Raw genomic sequence first — 21,286 nt, 5'->3', positions numbered from 1 at the left:
TGTTAGCTGTGTGGAGGATGCCAGGAGGCTGCAAGGTGACTTGGATAGGCTGGGTGAGTGGGCAAATGCATGGCAGATGCAGTATAATGTGGATAAATGTGAGGTTCTCCACTTTGGTGGCAAAAACAGGAAAGTAGACTATTATCTGAATGGTGGCCGATTAGGAAAGGGGGAGATGCAACGAGACCTGGGTGTCATGGTACACCAGTCATTAAAAGTAGGCATGCAGGTGCAACAGGCAGTGAAGAAGGTGAATGGTATGTTAGCATTCATAGCAAAAGGATTTGAGTATAGGAGCAGGGAGGTTCTACTGCAGTTGTACAGGGTCTTGGTGAGACCACACCTGGAGTATTGCGTACAGTTTGGTCTCCTAATCTGAGGAAGGACATTCTTGCCATAGAGGGAGTACAGAGAAGGTTCACCAGACTGATTCCTGGGATGTCAGGACTTTCATATGATGAAAGACTGGATAGACTCGGTTTATACGCGCTAGAATTTAGAAGATTGAGGGGGGATCTTATAGAAACTTACAAAATTCTTAAGGTGTTGGACAGGCTAGATGCAGGAAGATTGTTCCCGATGTTGGGGACATCCAGAACAAGGGGTCACAATTTAAGGATAAGAGGGAAATCTTTTAGGACCGAGATGGCGGTGCAGGCTCGAAGGAGATATTGAATGGCGGTGCAGGCTCGAAGGGCCGAATGGCTTACTCCTGCACCTATTTTCTATGTTTCTATGTTTCTAAGAGTGGAATGTAAATCCGGAGGGAGGGATATAGGTAGAAGGGATTGGGGATGACGGGAAAGAGTTGGGTTAAGAAGGAGAAGGGGTACTCAGGGATGGGAGATGAGTGTATGAAGAAGGATGTGACTGGTGGTGGAATCATGTGATGGTGACAGAAATGTCGAAGAATGATGTATTGGACATGGAAACTGGTGGTATTAAAAGGAAGCTCCTGGGGAACTCTATCCTTATTCTGTCTGGGGGAAGGGGGAGCAAGAGCAGAACTAGGGGACACAGAGCTTTCATCTTTCTCCCCCTTGCTACAATCAGTCTAAAGAAGTCTGAAACGGGAGCACACCGGGACAAATTACAGGTACTAGTTCAAGGGACCAATTGGGGGGGAGAGTTCCTTTCACAGCATGTGGAGAGTCTGTGTCAGAGGTAAACTTGCGGGGAGGGCAGGAGCATTGAGAAGGAGGGAGTCGGGGTTCATGCCAGTAACCCACTCACTCACCGCTGCCACGGCGCTCCGGGCACGGAGCCACCGCATTGTGGCCGGGGAGGGAAGCAGCTCGCGTGGCTATGGGCAGCCGCCATCACCAGACAGTGGAACCCACTTCCATCTCAGCACCTTCTGCCGGCCCACTCACCTCTGGCAGTGCTCTCCGTCTGAACAGTGAGGGGACCAGTTCAAGAGCAAAGATCATAGAGCGGAGTGAGTCAGCGGGTGATGGATAACATCAGAGCGGGCGGTGGAGCTAACTCCTGTGTCAGCACGAACAAGGGATCAATTGAGGTTACTCGCACTGACATATGGAGTAAGCTCCATCGCCCGCTATCCTGTTATCCATCGCCCACTGACCCGCTCTTGAGCTGGATGCTGGCATGATCCCCGACCCCCTCCTTCTCAACGCTCCTGCCCTCCCCGCAACTTTACCCCTGGACAGACTATCCACACGCTGTGAAAGACCCCCCCCCCAGCAGCGCTGTCCTTTTAAAACCGCTTCCCACTTGACAGCCGCTCCCATGAATTCCCAACCATCAACATCGTTCTTGATGTTGTACTGAGGGATAACAAAGTCTATCTTTCTTGGCTAACAACCTAGCTTTCAGTCTCCAAGATGCAGGTACATTTTCTAGCAATGTTACAACATTTTGAGATTTTAAAAATCAAGTCTACAATTTATCACATCAGATAAAGCATTTTTTAATTTTTAAAGATGTTTAATTTGACATCTAATTCACTTTCATATCTTCAGTATTAAAAAAGTTATGATCATTTTCATACTCAGAAATTAGCATCTTGTTCCCTATTGCTTTTCCATTAACTTAACACAAAAGCTGTGATCGAGGACAGTCAAAAGCCCATAACTTTCTTAAAAATTAGGAGAACTGAATGAAATTTTCAGTTATTATAGATTGAAGCATTCTGAAACAAATATAAAACATCTTACTTGGATGACCTGAAATTAAAGCATATAATTAGTTAATTACCTAAATGTAGCTAATTACAAAATTGACCGTTGTGACGGAAATAGTAATCAACACCCAGACTGCCTTGAAAATTTAAAAATGTGATATTCTCAAGATCAGAACTTTAATATTATTGTATTATATGCGGTGTTCATAACAGATAGGCAAATAAATTACAATTTCTAGCAATAGACCAAGTCTTTATGGAGAAGATCAGTTGCTAGCTGGTACATTGGCATATCATAATCAGTAGCATCATCATACTCCTCAGATTGTAACCAATAAACAACTCTGTACACCTTCTTTTTCCTCAACTTGTCAATTCAGGCATTGTAAACTACAAGTTTTTGCTCTTCAAACCATGCATGACATGCCTTTCTGCCCACTACTTTCCCATTAAGTATGTCCTGTAGATTCCATTTCTTAAGAAAAGGATAATTTTTAAAAATAGCCTGTATCCAATTAACAAACTATTCCCATTCACACGAGAATTCACAATATAACATGATTTTAAAATCATTTTTAAAAGGGGGTTATGACTATGACGTTTTGCTGTAAACAAAAATCCTGGAGAAACTCAGCGGGTGAGGCAGCATCTATGGAGCAAAGGAAATGGCCAACTTTTCGGGCCGGGTCGGAAGAGGGTTTTGACCCAAAACATTGCCTATTTCCTTTGCTCCATAGATGCTGCCTCACCTGCTGAGTTTCTCCAGCATTGTTGTCTACAGCAAAACGTCAATGATTCTGGGAATGCTGAGGTGACAGGGTGAAAGAAAGGGAGTGAGAGAGCTAGAGAAAGACGAGATGGGGAGGGAGAGAGAGAGAGAGAGCGCATGAGAGAGAGAGAGAGAGGGAGGGAGGGAGAGAGCGAAAGACAGAGAGACACAACGTCGGTCGGTAGGTAAATTGAATGACTAACCTGCACACCAAGCTCGCCAAGAAGAAGCCCTCAATTGTGATGGTGAGTTTCAAGAAATTCTCAATGTGTCATCAATGCATCAATCTACATTCCTCAGTAAATGCAATTGTGTTTTGAACAAGTATTAATGACGCCGCGTGAATTGTATTCAAAGGAACGCAGCGTCATTAATACTTGCTCAAAACACTATAACAGTTACTGAGGAATGTGGATCGAAGCATTGATGACACATTGTATAACTACTTGTTAACTGCTGGCTGTTAACAAATCGTTTGTGTCTGATTGCCGTGCTGCGGTTGTTATCCATGTTCGTTTTGTAAAGAAATCCGTATGGCAAATGTTTTTTTTTAAATCTTTATTTAACAAAGCGAATTTGTATTTCCGCATGAAATATGGAAAATTAACACGGGGCCCAATTGGGAGAAATCGGTCCAATCGGTTTAATGCCGGCCCTGCCTCCAGAGATGCTGCCAGGTTTGCTGAGTTACCCCAGTACCTTATGTCAGGAGAGACATCATGGATATTTGTAACTAGCCTGCCTCCTGAGATGTTTAAGAAAGAACTGCAGATGCTGGATGTATGTCTCCTGAGATAGTGGCAGAGAGGTAAGGGCAAGGGATTGAGTATATGGAGGTGAGAGTAAAGTGGAAATTTACATCACAAATGATAAAATTGTTGTATTCCAAATGTGTGCAGGAATCATCAAAAAGGCAGTCATCGATGCACCAAGAAAAGATTCGAGGTGATGAGCCTGGGCAGGACTGAAACAAAGCAATTAGTTTATAATATGCATTGAGATGGAAGTTATGTTACATAACAACCAAAAGAGGTTTTATTATTCTAAAAAGCTCCAACCAATTGACATATTTCGCATCCACGCAAGTAGAGCCACTGCCTCACTGCACTAGAGACCTGGGTTCAATCCTGACCTTGGATGCAAACCTGTCCTTGGATGCTAACTGTGTGGAGTTTACATGTTATCTTAGTGAATGCGTGGGTTTCCATTTGGCCCGGGCGTGCATCTGATTGGTAGAATCTAGGAAGAATCGATAGAATGCAGGGGGGAAAGATGGAGTTAATATAGGATTAATGTAAATGAGTGATTGGCAGTTGGTGCAGACTTGGTGGGCTGAAGGGTTTGTTTCCCTATTTAGATTTCAATGACTATAAACTCTCTATTCTCTCTGTGACTTTGACAATGGTGGGCTGAAATCCAGTCAGGACTCAGATATTCTGAGGTTCATCCTGATGTTAGAATTCCTGTAAGCTGTAAGAAGCCAGGCATCTGCTCACTTTAACAAGTGCAGAAACATATAAGGAAATGGTGCCAAGGCCGAGTGCTGGGATTTCCATCACCAGTTACTGCTGGCTATTATAGCTGTAATACCCAACCCCCCCATGAGGGGGACAAGTGCAGCAGATCCATTTCTATTGTACAAGGTCTTGCGTTTTCTCTTTAAATTAAAGAGCCTCCACCACAGTCAACCCAGCCTATATTACACTCTCATTTGCAGACTGACAGATACATTGTTTTGCAGAAATTTATTTTCACAATACTTTTTTGTAGTTTGACATTTATTTTTGTACATATTTCCTCAAAACAATAACGTCCATTTATAGCATTGATTTAATGTAGCATCACTTATACAGTATTCATACTTAATCACACAATGCTAGAATTAAACTAATTTCACTTAATGTTCATGGGGTGCAATGATTTATTGGAATTGCATGCATACCGTATAAAGTGATTACCATAAAACTTGTGTGATTATGTTTACAGATTTATATGCAAATAGGCACAATCTGACTGAAATGTATTTTAAATGTGGTCCTAAAATAGTTGATCATATTACCGTGCCGTAGAATAAATATGTAATTGTGAATTTCAGCGATACAAAAGGCTTCATACCGCATAGTTTTCCTAACATATTTTAAATCAAATGTGTCTATGAACCTAAACTCTTGAACCTTGGAATCATTTTGAGTAATCTTATCGCTTCAAAGAAATACAATATGTTTTCAGGGAATCTAGACCTTATATGGAAATGGAAATATTATTCATATTTCTATTAAAATATTTTAATTGGATTCAGCATTGTAATCATAATATATACATCTATTAACTGTTGATCAATGAACTGCACAACACTAATAATTGTATTTGCTATGTGTTATTAAAGTTCTCTATCTGTTGTATGGTTTCTGACACTTCAGTCTTTGCCCTGCTGTTTCTCCTTGTTTTAGCACATTGCCATAATTTAACTTCAACCACTCATACAGTGAAGGATTTCAAATGCACTGATGGTATTCTAAATATTCTGCTCCCTGGAGCTAAAGTGTGCAATTACCATTAATCATTTCTGACTCTGCATAACATCTGTCTGACGCTATTGCAGCCAGTTTCACAAAATAAACATAGAAAACACTTTTTTTCTGGCACCAAATTTATTAAGTATTGATACATATATAATTTACAATTAATGAATTAATTGACATTGCTCTGCGATGCATTTACCTTTCAAAATCTGGATGCAGTAACATTCAACAGGCGTTCAGATGAAAGGAAACAAACGATAGATGGATATTCCAGAAAAGTAACATTCAGCTGTTTAAAAAAAGCCTCTTTAAAGGTGCAGTAATGCAATGCTCACAATCAATGGGAAATGAATGCATTGAAAGCTGCTTTATCGTGCTGCTCTGTCAGCACACTTTTCTTTGGATACTCAGAGTTTTATTTTTATCGGCATCCAATGTGAATCCACACTCAATTGCTCTTTCCTGTTTCCAAGGCAACTGATCATCCACAACAATGTCACCCAGTAGCATTGGCATACAAAGATGTGAAACCCCAGAAGTCTAGCTATCACAGCTGCTCCACAATAATTCCAGGGCATTTTAGTGGATAACCTCCTAAATCTTTAGGTGATCCATGCGCTTGTTCATGCACAGTTGTTTTTCTGTGTTACAGAGATAACGAGGGAGTAGATAATCCTGGCAGGCCTGACGTATCTGTCTGCCACTCCTGGTCTGCCTTGGTATATACAGGATGTGTTCACTCTCTGAACTGTGGCTTTATCATAGTTTGATGGCCACACAAACAGAGCCCAGCTGAAAAAAAATATTCCTAGCAGTACCAGTGAGACAATGACCTGATCACCATGAACTTCGAAGGGCTTGAGATGATAGCAGTTTTAGTGGTGATTGTGTTATTTGTTAAAGTATTGGAACAGTTTGGTCTGCTGGAAGCAACTGTTGAAGGTAAGAGACATATAGTCTTGGAATTGCTACGTTTATTTGAGAAGATGCTGTAGCAAACTTTGCAGTGAATGCGTGGCTGTTGTGTGAGAGCATTTAATTTCTCTGAATCCCAGTATTAGATCACTGAGTTTTGTCGTGATAATTAATGCAGTGAAAATTTAACTGGGACAACTTTTTTTCCCTTAGTGATTTTATAATACTTTGCTTTGTGCACTTTCTTCCTTTCGTTCCTGAGAAAGTAAAGGAAAAAAAAAAATCTATGTGTTGTATTAATCAGTTTTGGTGAAACTGAGGTTTAGGTAACAAAGCAGTCAAAGCAGTATAACAAAACCAGCCTTTCTGTCACCTGTATGTCACCTGCTTCATGCCTATTTAAAAGCAAATAACAAATGTTGCAAAGACAAAGAGTAGTTTACATAGAATGCTTTTTCCTGGACATGATCATGCAAAACCTATTTTCAGACTAATACTAGCCTTGAACACTGTCTTCAAGCTCTGTTCTGCTCCATTACCATGGGCTATGAATCATTAAAGTCAAACAATTAAAAACATTACTCACAGTTTATATTAAACACAGTTTTTTTTATAACATTTAAAATTTCCATGCTATTCATAAGAAAACTGATTTTTTATTTTTGTTTTCTACAAAGAAGGCTTATTATTATGGCAATTATACATATTCCAGTGTGATAAGATGATAGTGATATTTGTGTGGAAAGTGTTTTGTTCAGATGTCTGTGCAGACAGATATGTATCTGTTTTGAATGCTACGAGGATGTATTGTGTTGAAACATTTACATGGTCTGTACTGTGCATTTTGACATCTGGTTATTAATAATCAAGCAAAGTGAGCTACAAAATCCGTCAGTGGATAAATAGCGCCCAGCTGCATGTATGTATCACTTATTTATTATCAAAGGATTTTCATTGTTAATCGTAGCTCTTCTAAAATGCTCTCAAAACTTCAGCTAATTCGGGAGAAAAAAATCTAGGCAAAACAAATATGCACAAATCTGGTACAATTTATGTAAATTCTTATAAATATTTACAGAATTTTATTTCAATAGGTCATGTTGTAATATATTGTCTAGTTTAACCTTTATGATATTATTCATCAGTCGCTTACTGATGGCATAGAACTGATTTCATAGTTTGCTATTGTCCAGAGTCACCCAATAAGAGAAATGTGTACCTCCATCTGAACGTTTCTAGACTAGGAGGTTGTTCGGTTGAACCATGTGACTTCATTCCGATTGTGTTTGCCACACTTTGTTATGTTTCACTGGAATTATGATAACTTCATTTTCTGTCCTGGGGTGTTTGCCTGCTGGAAAACAGAGCTAGGATTAATATAGGTCTGCTCAGACATCACAATGTTAGTAATGGTGGGTTGAAAATTCGTAATCATCACTGCACATCATGCCAGCAGCAGTCTGTAGCAATCATGTTGCTGTGTCACTAAAACTTCCTCAGAATGTGAATTAAATCACAGAAGATAAGCTGAAAGGCAAGCCTGATACATTACAAATGATACTTTACTTTGAAATAGTTAGTTGCATATCCCTTGATTTAACAAACAAAATGTATTCACCAACAATTGTTGAGCAATGCCTCTTTGACACCACTCTGCAACTTAATAGTACTAGATTTGGAATACTTAATATAGAATGGTAATAAACAGTGTAATGTTATTTCAATTCATATATAATTCGAAATTGCTTTTTAGTAGCTGTAATTGTGGACTGAATGGCAGTAAAATCCTTCCAGAAAAAAATATCTCCATGAAGAAATCAAAACACAGTGGCAGTCCAAACTTTCATTTGTGCTTACATTAAAGTGAGTTCCTTTATAAACTGCAGATCACTTTTGAGTGAATATACTGTAAGAACACTGTTGGAACTGTAAAATTTTATTCTGTGCAGCACAGCTGCATTCTTTTTTGCTTTGTGAAATACGTCACCTCGACAGAGCTGAAACATTGAATTAATAATTACAGTTTCTTTAGACCATTTGTGAATCTGAGGCCAGTCGATGGTACAAATTGTTAAAAATAACTTGTGTTGGAAAATACCTAACTGAAATTTTATAAAGAACACGTTTCAACAAATAACATCGTTATCATTTAATAATGAATGCGTTTGGCAGCATTTTTGTGAGGTCCATGCTGTACCTAATGGAACAAATTTATGGAATTTATTATGGAACAAACCCATATTTATGAAATACATATTTAGTACTTTTATAGCTCTGGAATATACATTCTAGTACTTTTATAAAATATATATTTTGTTACAATGAACTGTAACCAATCCGCGGTCATATACTAGAACATGAAAAATGATCATCGTGTTCAGGTGGTCAGCACATATTTGATACTTTGTCACTCAACTTTCAATATAAAGCAGCTAACATTTCACATTGGTAATTAATTTTCTGGTAGATAATTAAGAAAATGACATTGTTTTTTAGACTCATTGTTTAATGAAAAAGTACTTGGAAGAGTTGCTTTACATACACACAAAAAGTATAACTTAATCAAAGTGTGAACATAACTAACATGAGACATTCAGTTCTATTGTCTGATTTTGCACTTCTGACACAAAAAATGAAATACTTTTTCAACAAGCCTGTGCCGCTTTAACAGCAGTACAGATATAAATGGTGTCATTTTGTTCAATCATAAATCAAAATCGTTTGCCAAACCCCAAAATGTTCCCCAGTAGATTCTATACAGTTTCTATGATGCATTGGAATAAAACTTTATTCATCCCCGGAGTGTAATTGCTCTGCCAACAGTCACAACACACAAGGTACACAAAAACTTGAAATTAAAAGTGAAAACTAAAATAAAAAGACAAGCGACTGTTGTCTGGCAAACAAACAAACACAGACTTATCCCCTGGCTAGAGGATTCTAAACTAGAGTGCCCCCCACACCGGATCCCCCTTTGTTTTCCCACCGCCCCTCATGGCGGTCCCCCCAGGCGGTCACCCCAGGCCGGGTCCCCATTGTTTTCCCCTCGCCCCTCACGCTCTTCGACTGCGACGCCCCACCACCACCAAGGCCCACGTTGCCGCCAAGGCCCACGTTGCCGCCAAGGCTCCCGTTGCCACTGAGGCCCCACTGCCGTCGAGATTCCCGCTACTGCCGAGGCACGCTCTGCCGCCGCCAAGTCTCCCGCTGCCGCCGCCAAAGCTCCTTCGGCCAAGATAGGCCTTGCCGCCTGGCTTCACCGCAGTCCCCTATGAGGCCTGTGGGGCGATTCGAGCCTACCGGGACGCGTTTCGGTCATTAGCAACATTCTATTATTTTTCTTTAATAATAAAATATGAATTCCTGTGTCAAGCCTTTGTAAGTTTCCGATTTTCCTATTGAAATGTGGGGTGATCTGTAAACTTACAAGCCGTTTCTGACAGGAGACTTTTAATTTAAAAAAACCCACTAGATTAGAGTGTTCCAGTACTGAGTGTGTGATTAGATAATTGAATATTCAGTCAAATTAATTCTTAACCTTCCAGCAGATTTTCAAACACCATTTTCCTTGCTAGGAAATGAAACGTAGGACAATTTGAGCTATATTGTTATAGGCACCGGTTGCAATTTTTCAGGTCTGTTTGCAAGTCATGAACTAAAGTTAGTTGCAGGTCAGAGATTGCAATTTTCAGGTCCATTTACACCTGATAATGAAGAGTTGACTGGAGATCCACTGGGGAACACAGAAATTCACGCACAAAAATGCTCAAGCTACTGTGATTCAGTCCCATTAGAACTTGGAGGAGTAGAAGAGCAGAACAAATTAAAACCCTTTGACCTGCAGCCTAGCTGTCTCACTGGCAGGCCAGAGCCAGTCTACTTCCTGCATGCAGGCAAGTGTTGGGATGGAACTGGGCTTCAACTCCTGCACCATCCTGGAAAAGCCTACTCCTAAACCCAGCCTCAAACACAATACTGGTCAGAACATGAATGATCCACAAAACCCACAATACCTATTCAGTTGTGCCCCCACCACCATGACCTTCCAGCCTACCTTTTGGTGGACTGAAATTTCCATGGCAGAACCTCATGACCATCATTGTATTGCTGTGTAAAAGTACTAATGCAGATGACACGTTTTCATTCATCTAATTACAACTGTGTATATGGTTTGTGTCTCGTTTGTCAATAGTTGCATTAACATATTATTGGGAGTTCATACATCTCCAAGTTTGTGGATGATGAACATCACCAAGTTTGCTGATGACACAATGTTGGGTGGCTGGGCGAGCTGCGAGGAGGATGCTATGAGGCTGCAGGGTGACTTGGATAGGTTGGGTGAGTGGGCAGATGCATGCCATGGATTTACGAAGATGGATTTACGAAGGGGAAATCTTGCTTGACTAATCTTCTGGAATTACTTGAGGATGTAAAATTCTCAAGCCAGTGGACCTGGACTTTCAGAAAGCCTTTGAAAAGGTCACACACAGGAGATCAGTGGGCAAAATTAGAGCACATGGTATTTCTGGTAGGTTATTGACATGGATAGAAAATTGGTTGGCAGACAGGAAACAAAGAGTAGGGATTAACATGTCCCTTTCAGAATGTCAGGCAGTGACTAGTGGGATGCCGCAAGGCTCGGTACTGGGATTGCAGCTATTAATAATATACATTAATGATTTAGATGAAGGAATTAAAAGTAACATCAGCAAATTTGACACATAACCGTGTGGCAGAGTGAACTGTGAAGAGGCAGATGCAGTCTAATGTGGATAAATGTGAGGTTATCCACTTTGGTGGCATGAACAAGAAGGCAGGTTATTATCTGAATGGTCTCAGGTTAGGAAAAGGGGAAGTGCAACAAGACCTGGATGTCCTTGTACATCAGTCACTGAAAGTAAGAATTCAGGTACAGCAGGCAGTGAAGAAAGCTTATGGCATGTTGGCCTTCATAACGAGAGGAATTGAGTATAGATGCAAAGAGGTCCTTCTGCAGTTGTACAGGGCCCTGCTGAGACCACACCTGGGGTGTTGTGTGCAGCTTTGGTCTCCTAATTTGAGGAAGGACATTATTGCTATTGAGGAAATGCAGCGTAGGTTCACCAGGTTAATTCCTGGGATGGCCAGACTAAAATATAATGAAAGAATGGGTTGACTGGGCTTGTATTCATCGGATTTTAGAAGGATGAGTAGGGATCTTATAGAAACATATAACATTCTTAAAGGATTGGACATGCTAGATGCAGGACACTTGTTCCCATTGTTGGGGGAGTCCAGAACCAGGGGTCACAGTTTAAGAATATAGGGCAGGCCATTTAGGACTGAGATGTGGACCTTTTCACCCAGAGATTTGTGAATCTGTGGAAATCTCTGCCACAGAAGGCAGTGGAGGCCATTTCACTGGATGTTTTCAAGAGAGAGTTAGATTTAGCACTTGGTGCTAAAGGAATCAAGGGATATGGGGAAAATCCAGCAACGGGGTACTTATTTTAGATGATCAGCCATGATCACATTCAATGGCGGTGCTGGCTCGAAGGGCCGAATGGCCTATTCCTGCACCTATTTTTCCGTGTTTTTATACCAGCGTTTCATAGCTGACCCACTGTATTTTCTGCACACTTGCTTTATAACTGTATGGCCAAGAACTGGAAGTCTTATGAGGAACTGATCTTCCCTGACCTCCCCCCCACCCTTTCCCATCTACTCCCTCCAACCCTCCCACCCCCCCAGTCTCACCACAGTTTGTGCAAACCACTCAAATGTAGCCTTGCTCTGGGGTTTTGTGCGTGATGTAACTGTCAGCCTTATGGGCCTGCCTTGCTTAGTTGACTTTTTAGCCAACTGCAGGAGTCTCTGCGGTCGCCACATGGTTGCGACATGTTCGCGGGTGGTTGCCGGGTAGTCGCCTTCATTGTCGTGAGGAATTCCCGCGTTCTGGAAACTAGTCGCGGCCTCATTATGGTCACCGCAAATTTTTCAACATGTTGACATGTTCAACATGAGAATTCTCGTGCCATAGGTGGGTTGCCAGGAGGTCCTAGTGGGTTGCCAGGAGGTCAAAGGTTCCCGTGGGTTGTAGCCAGAGCTGATTGGCTCATTGGGGGAAAAATACGTAAGCAGTAGTTTTCAGAACCAAGGATAACCGACCGGTAATGTTAAATGTCCGCCGAGCTTCACAGCCGTGTATCTCTGGCTTCTTAAAAGTTGTCTCCACTCCTTCTCCCCCCTCTATCCCCTCCTCTTTTAAAGGAATTACCGTACACTGTGCTTTCACCGTCTTATTTACAGCGCAAACCTTCCAGTTTATCGTGGTGTGTGTTTGTATCACATTGGCTTTGCACCGTGTGAATTTCACTCAGACAGCGCTCCCCCCGCTTGCCCTGTCTCCCGCCTGCATAACGGGCTGGTGAATAAAACGATGTGTGTGTGTATGCGTGTTCCACTCTGACAGTCGCCGTTCCAGTTAACTGCAGGTACAGTTAAAATGGTTTCAAATTTGTTTACACGGTGTGTAACATCTTCTATGGTGCAGATTGCAATCCTAGCAACTCTTTTGCTTCAAAACCCTTCATAAAACTTGCCTCTTTATCCAAACATTTGATCAGTTACCCTAATAGCTGCTTCATTGAAGTTAGTATTTTGACTGATTACTCTCCTGTAAAGTACCATGCTATATTTTGCTATGCTAATGTAACATTTTAAATAAAAAGTTTTTGTTGATGCAAGTTGCCAGAAATCTATTTGACTTTAATAGTATAATATAAATAAGTAAAACATGGTTAAGAAAAAGGAACTTTTATATAAATACAGCGATCAACTGTTCAGGTTTGTGTAAATGAAGTCGCAAATGTCTAACGTTAAAATTAATTATTAAAATGTAATTGTGAATTCTGATACTATCGCAAATTACAGCATCTGAGATAAGTATCATCAATTATGCATCTGTGTTTGATGCTCTATGTGATTTATGATGCGGAAGGAAAGCCTTTGGCCCCTGAATTATTTGCTGGCTCTCAGAGCATTCCAATTCCCCCCCAATGATAACCATCTAACCCATTCTCTTTCTCGTGCCCATTAACTCCATCCTAATTTTCCTGCTGATTCACAACAATGGCGGCACAGGGGCACAGCTTGTAGAGCTGCTGCCTCTCAATGCCAGAGACCCTAAACTTAGATGTTGTCGGTTTGGAGTTTGCACCTTCTCCCTGTGACGATGTGGGTTTCCTTCAAGAGCTCCAATTTCCTCCCAAAGGTTTGTAGGTTAATTGGCTTCATTAAATTGCTCTTAATCCGTAGGAAGTGGAAGTGAAAGCAGGAATACATGGGCTGAAGTGCCTGTTCCCATGCTGTATCTCTAAACAAAACTAATAAACTTTCCCCTGCAATCGCAGGAGATGCACCCCACCTGCCTAGATATTTCCCCTGCAACCGCAGGAGGCATCACCTGTCCCTAGAACGATACGATATGATACAATAAAACTTTATTCATCCCTGGAGTATAATTGCTCTGCCAACAGTCACAACACACAAGGTACATGAACACTTGAAATTAAAAGTGAAAACAAAAAGAAAAAGACAAGCGACTGTTGTCTGGCTGTCGTGCGCACAGCGCCTTCACCAGAACAAATGAACAAACAAATAAACACAGACTTATCTCCTGGGCAGAGGATTCTAAATTAGAGTGCCCTTTCCCCCTCTCCCACACCGGGTCCCCCTTTGTTCTTCCACCGTCCCCCCACACCGGGTCCTCCATTGTTCGTGACGGCGGTCCCGCCACACTGGGTCTCCATTTTCTACCCCCCCCCCACGCTCATCGACCGTTAATAATTAATCATTAATCGCAGGCCGATCGCAAGCCCCCCACCCCCTACCCCGCCGCAGAGGTTCCCGTTGTCGCCGAGGCCCCACAGCCGTCGAGGCACACGGTCCCGCTGAGGCACTCGTTGCCGCCACCGAGACTCTCCTCACTGTCATCGCTCATCTGGCACAGACAGTCCTCGCCACCCGGCTTCTCCGGGGTGCGTTCCAGTCGGCGGCAGTGCGGCTGTTCGGCGGGTGGATTGGACCTGCGTGACTCCCCAGGACACTCCCGCCACGCCCCCTGGACGCTGTCCAAGGACCCCAACAGTCTTTTCAGGTGTGGCAGAGGTTCACTTACACCTCCTCCAACCTCATCTACTGTATCCCCTGTTCCAGGTGTGGATTCCTATCTATCGGCAAGACCAAGCGCAGGATCGGCGATCGTTTCGCTTAACACCTCCGCTCAAACCTACCTGATCTCCCAGTTGCTAAACACTTTAACTCCCCCTCCCATTCCCACACTGACCTTTCTGTCCTGCACCTCCTCCATTGTCAGAATGAGGCCCAGCACAAATTGGAGGAACAGCACCTCATAATTTGCTTGGGCAGCTTACACCCCAGTGGTATGAACTTTGACTTCTCTAACTTAAAGTAACCCTTGCTTTCCCTCTCTCTCCATCCCTCCCTCTTGCCAGTTCTCCGACCAGTCATACTGTCCCTGACTACATTTTATTTCAGTTTGCATTGTTGTTACTTTCGCCCAGTTAACAAAGATCTTTTCTACATTTTCCTTGGTCTCTATTACCTTTGTCCATTACCATTATCTATGTATCTCCCTTTCCCCTGACATCAGTCCGAAGAAGAGTCTAGACACAAATTGTCCACCCTTTCCTTCTCTCCAGAGATGCTGCCCGTTCTGCTGAGTTACACTAGCATTCTGTGTCTATCTTCAACCAATCAACCAGCTTGTCTTTGGTAGGTGAGAGGAAACAAAGCCCCCTGAGAAACCCATGTGGTCACAGGGAGAATGTGCAAACATTACTTGTACAGAATTGGAGGGCAGCATCAAACCCAGGAGATACTGTGCACCAAATACATGCTGAATCAATGTAGGTCGATATTATAAATCTGTGAGTTTCTCTGCATTTTGAAAATTTATCAGAATAATGGTTCACTCATGACACAGTGGTGGGATTTTAACCCACAGCACAATTAAAATACAACTGTGCAAAAACTTAGTTTCTGTTTTCCATTTGATTCTTCCCAAGCTGAGACATTTCCTCTTTAGTGTGATGAATAGAAACCTTTGACGTTCTTGGGATGACTGTTCATCGTACACAATGATATGTCGAAAATTCTAGGCAATACTGTCGACAAGGCTGCCTCAAATCACACAGTAATGAAGCCATTACATGTTGTCACGCTGGGTTGAACACTATACTGAACTATATTCATAAGAAAGAAATATCACTACCAAAATATCATTGTAAAAAAAAAGAAATATCATGATCAAATATCACCTGTTCAATTCTTGTCAGAGTAAGATGTGGAGCCCACCTTAGAAGAGCTAAGCAAAGCTACAGTATTGTCTCATTTACATTGGTAAAGCTCAAATAAAACAGGGTGTTCACTGGGAAATCCTTCAACGTTAATTGGCTCCATCAGCTGCTCATAAAGAAACTGAGGTACCTCAAGATGCAAGTGATGCAAACAATTGCTCTTCGTAGAGGAACAAAGAAAGCAATTACGGATATATCTTGCTATTAAAAACAGTAGCAAAAGCTATCGTATTGGTCACAATAACGCACCTGCCACAACTGGTGAGTCGTGTCTAACCTGAATCTTAGTGCGGGATTAAGGCTGGAAGGTCAATTATAGTCATAATATGTTTCCTGCATCAGCATCAGGGAAAGTGCGGAGAGCAAGTTATCATTCTCCTCTATGTATTTAACCATTGCTTTGGGGCAGCACTTGGTAGTGAAGCCCTCGGCCCTCGACTTCCTGAATATCTATGTGGATGACATCCTCGTGGCGAGTCGCTTTTGGCAGGAGCACTGCGCCCACATTTGTTTGATATTGCAGCACCTCAGTGAGCACGGCCTGGTCATCAACCCTGGCAAGTGCCATAGACTTTCTGGGCCACTGGGTGACGCAGCACGGTGCTGTGCCTCTGCTGGACAGGGTTGAGGCCATTCACCAGTTCCCGTGGCCTTCCCCAGTGAGGGGCCTCCAGGAATTTCTGGGCACGGTTACTTTCTACCATTGGTTTGTGCCGGCGGCAGCTAGAATAATGTGGCTGCTCTTCCAGTTGTTGACTGGAAAGCTCCGGGAGGTACCACGGAACAAAGTTGTCGTGGCGGTGTTTGAAGGTGTGAAGGAAGCTTTGGCTTGTGCGACGATGCTTGTGCATCCATGAGCCGACGCCCCCACATCCCTTACCGTGGATGCCTCTAACTCCACGGTTGGCAGCGTGTTGGAGCAGTCGTCCAATGGTCACTGGCATTCTCTCGCCTTTTTCAGCCGCCAGCTGAACCCGGCAGAGCAACATTATAGTGCATTCGACCGGGAACTGCTCGCCTTGCACCTGGCGGTACAGCACTTGGACTCACCTTTGCTTTCCCCAAGGTCTCGGATCCGTGGTCTGCCTGTCAGCAGCGCCAACTCATGTCTATCACATTCACCACCGACATCCGGCACATTGGCGGTAAATATAACTTGTCCGCCCGGCCATCGCTGCCATTCTCGACGTGGCCCCCGGAGTAGACTACTCCACCTCGGCTGCGGCGCAGCTGATGGACGAGGAGATGCCGGCATATGATACCACAATCTCGAGTTTGGTGCTCGAGGGTGTGTCATTGCGTCCCTTGGGTGGTACCGTGCTGTGCGACGTGTCCACGGGGCAGCCGCGGCTTATTGTTCTGGCGGCCTGGCGTTGTTGAATTTTTTACGTCATCCATGGGTTGGCCCACCCATCTAGCCGGGCCACGGTGGCGATTGTGGCTGCGTGATTCATATGGCACGTGCTGCGTAAGCAAGTCAGTCGCTTGGCCCGGGTGTGCATTCCGTGCCAAACATCAAAGGTGCATCGGCGCGTCTGTGCGCCCGTTCAGGAGTCAGCAGTGCCTCGCCGGTGCTTCGACCACATGCACGTGGGCATCGTGGGGCCGCTGCCTCTGTCCTGGGCTCATGCACACTTCAGCCCAATCATGCGCTCCCGCCCATGTGGCCAAATGGATTACCCGCTTCGGGGTGCTGCTGGACATCACCTCTGACCTGGGTGCCCGAACCTATCACGAACTGTGGTCCGCAATAGCCCGCCTGCTGGGGACTCAGCTCCACCATTCGTCAGTATAAATGGGTTGGTGGAGCAGTTCCACCGCCATCTCAAGGGAACCTTAGAAACATAGAAACATAGAAAATAGGTGCAGGAGTAGGCCATTCGGCCCTTCGGACCTGCACCGCCATTCGATATGATCATGGCTGATCATCCAACTTAGTATCCCATCCCTGCCTTCTCTCCATACCCCCTGATCCCTTTTGCCACAAGGGCCACATCTAACTCCCTCTTAAATATAGCCAATGAACTGGCCTCAACTACCTTCTGTGGCAGAGAGTTCCAGAGATTTACAGAGATGAATGTTTTTCTCATCTCGGTCCTAAATTATTTCCCCTTTATCCTGAAACTGTGACCCCTTGTCCTGGACTTCCGCAACATCGGAACAATCTTCCTGTCCAACAATCTAGCCTGTCCAACCCCTTAAGAATTTTGTAAGTTTCTATAAGATCCCCCCTCAATCTTCTGAATTCCAGCGTGTACAAGCCGAGTCTATCCAGTCTTTCTTCATATGAAAGTCCTGCCATCCCAGGAATCAGTCTGGTGAACCTTCTCTGTACTCCCTCTATGGCAAGAAAGTCTTTCCTCAGATTAGGAGACCAAAACTGTACGCAATACTCCAGGTGTGGTCTCACCAAGACCCTGTACAACTGCAGTAGAACCTCCCTGCTCTTATACTCAAATCCTTTTGTTATGAATGCTAACATACCATTTGCTTTCTTCACTGCCTGCTGCACCTGCATTCCTACTTTCAATGACTGGTGTACCATGACACCCAGGTCTCGTTGCATCTCCCCTTTTCCTAATCGGCCACCATTCAGATAATTGATGGCTCGAGTCACGGGCCCTGACTGGATGGATGAGTTGCCGTAGGTCCTACTGGGAATTTGGACTGCCTCGAAGGAGGATTTGTTATCATCCTCGGCAGAGTTGGTTTATGTCGCTCTACTCACCGTTCCCGGGGAATTTATCCCGGCGCTGATGGGTCCCGGGAGCCGCCGTCATCTGTGCTGGTGCACATGCGGGAGAGGGTTGGCGCCCTGTCTCTCATCCCGATGTTTCTTCATGGGGTGGCGCCATTCCATGTGCCACCGGCGCTCGCGGACAGTTTGTACGTATTTCTGCGCAGCGACAGTGCCCATACGAGGGTCCATTTCAGGTGCTGCAGCACGAGCCCACAACATTTGTTTTGGACATGGGTAGCCTGCAAGAAACTGTGTCTGTGGCGTGACTGAAGCCGGCCCATTTGGACCTGAGCGAGCCTGTACAGGTGGCTCAATCTCGCCATCGGGCGCATCCGCCGTCCTGGGTTCCCCGGATTCTCCCAAACTGGACAGTTACCCTGTGAGTGGGGATGTATTTATGAGGTACAGCTGCCTCGTTTGGTTTCCCGTCTGTTTCGTTGCCTCTGGTTATGGGGGGGGGGGGGGTGGTCATGTGGCGGCACCTGGTGGTGAGCCACGCGTAGTATGAACCCTCAGCTCTGGAGGGAGGAGTCAGGTGTCATGGTGATTGGAGGTGCAGTTTACGGGGCTCTCCGGGCGGTATATAAGGTCGGGCAACGCCCGTGCCCCGTGATAGGAGTTAGGAGCTGTACCGAGGAAGAAATAAACAACAATTAATTGCACTATGTGTCCTGCCTTTTTCCTGGCTGGACATCTGCATAACATTTGCCCACAAATCCTGTTAACATGTACTGTATAGGCTCGTTGCACAACGTCATTAAGGCCAAAGTAAGTTTGATGGGTCTACTTAAGATGTCTTCATGATGAAAAGTAATGTGAAGCAAGGCTGTGCTTTAGCCTGTGAACAGATTGCAGTCCTTTTGGTAATCCTGCTTGTACATTTATAAATCAAGAATGTAGAGTGGTCCTACATAGAAAATTGGATTAGAAACTCTTTCAGGTAACTCCAGATTTTATCAAAAAGAGCAGGAATACAATCAGAATACATTCAGGCCTAACCTGAATATTTCAGCATTTTTCATATTATATTTCCGATTTCTAACACCTGCAATATGTTGTATTTACCGTAGCCTTTTTTATTTGCTGATAATGCTGTCTGTGTACCCTATAACGAAAATCCACTGCAACAACCTATGGGTTACCATTCAAGAACCTATCACAAATTTGGAGCTCCCGAATCGGTCTCTAACCAGGAACAGCGGGCTCCACGAAACCCAGAGGCCCGCGGTTGGAGCTCTCTACAGTCGATCCCCGGCAAAGGGATCGCAAGCTCCATGATGGTAAGCCCACTCCACGCCTGCGGTTGAAGCGACGGGCCTGTCTCCAGGAAAGGCCGCGCCACTCCACGATGTTAGACCGCAGTGCGGACAGAGATACGATACGGAAAAAAATTGCATCTCCGTCGAGGTGATAGTTTGAAAAAAGTTTCCACGCTGAAGGGCCTCTAGACTAAACTAAGCTAAGTCATTCAAATGTTCAACTCCCTAGATTCCAAGTATGACCACCAAACGTCCACAGAAAAGTGCAATGATTATAAGGAAAGCTGTTACTATCTTCAGCCGACTAACGGGAAGAGCATGGAGTAACTCCATGCACCACCAAGACCCAAATGCTGCTATATATAAGTGATAAACTTGCAATGTCAGTACAATGGAAAATAATGTACAGTAGATCAAAGTTAAATTGCTTCCCTTTTAGTGCTGTTTATGCTGCATACTCAAAATCAAATGGCAAGATAGATTCATCAGTGTAGAGCACCTTCAAAGGTCAATAGACAATAGACAATAGGTGCAGGAGTAGGCCATTTGGCCCTTCGAGCCAACACCGTCATTCAATGTGATCATGGCTGATCATCCAAGTTTAACAAGTGTGGTGGATCAATGCAAATTGTGATCATTGTGCTGGTTGGGCTATCGACGTGAAGTGGAAAGTGGTCACATACCCAAGGGCATGCTTTCCAGGGAAAAATCGGGGGAAGCATTTAATGGAAAAATCTTGGAAGTATTTCATGACTGATACTTTTGTTTGCAAAGGCCACATGATGTTAATACATTTATGTGTAAAGTTATATTAACAGCATCAGTGAACAGCATTAGTCTATTAACAAAGTAGTTGTAGTAATCCCTTTGTTTGCTCACTCAAGAATTTAAAAAAAATGCGCAGTGCCATAAATTAGTTGTTAAATGTCAGAATTATTAGCATGCTGTGCCTAGTATTGGCTGTAAATAACTGACCGTCATTTATCCGTATCTCTATTGCCGTTATACCTTTAGTCTGAAGAGATAGACAACAACGCTCCAGAACCTATACATTATTGTTTGATTGACTAAAGAAATACACTATGCCTGGTCTTCGTAACTTCCCATTGGTTATAAATTGTGGTAATTTCTTCCATTTCACCTCATTGCCATCTACAGAATGAGAATGTACATTAATCTATGGAATGGAAAATAAGTGTTTTCTTGGTCCCGGCAAGCAGCGGCCAAGGCCATCAGCAGGCCCGGCTCGCCCGCTACGATCCTGGGACTCGCTCGCCGCGGACCGAAGACAAGGGACCCGCTGGCAGGCCCGGCTTGCCCACCACGGACACTGAACTCAGTCCAAAGCCACCATGGTCGACGGGACCCATGCTGCTGAGAACAATTTAACCTGCAAGTGAAGTGGACCGTCGAGAGTGAGGGGGGATCCGCGTCAGTGAGAGCTAACTGGCTGGAGGCCACTGAAAACGAAGGGAGGACCCGTCGGAGGGCCACCGAGAATGAAGGGGGGATCCACAGAGGGCCGCCTGGGCCCACGTGCGGCGATAGGGCTGGTTTGCCACTGCGAGCAGAAGATAAA

At 43.9% G+C, this 21,286-nt stretch overlaps 1 protein-coding gene across 2 annotated transcripts in view; it reads left to right on the top strand.

The window, feature by feature from the left end:
- kcnip4 (potassium voltage-gated channel interacting protein 4) overlaps window positions 1–21,286 on the top strand; it is an 817,169-nt gene that overhangs the window by 515,500 nt on the left and 280,383 nt on the right. The window contains exon 1 of one of the 2 annotated variants that reach the window (XM_033026322.1): window positions 6,028–6,376. The exons of the other annotated variant lie outside the window; for it this stretch is intronic. Coding sequence (XP_032882213.1) covers window positions 6,277–6,376 — 100 coding nt within the window. The 5' untranslated portion in view covers window positions 6,028–6,276. Of the gene's footprint in view, window positions 1–6,027; window positions 6,377–21,286 lie in introns of those variants that run through there. 2 annotated transcript variants of the gene reach the window in all.

Source organism: Amblyraja radiata, chromosome 1 (assembly GCF_010909765.2).
Source record: "Amblyraja radiata isolate CabotCenter1 chromosome 1, sAmbRad1.1.pri, whole genome shotgun sequence".
Taxonomy (NCBI): Eukaryota; Metazoa; Chordata; class Chondrichthyes; order Rajiformes; family Rajidae; genus Amblyraja; species Amblyraja radiata.
Note: the sequence above shows the minus strand (reverse complement) of the source record. Positions and strands in the feature narration are given on the sequence as shown.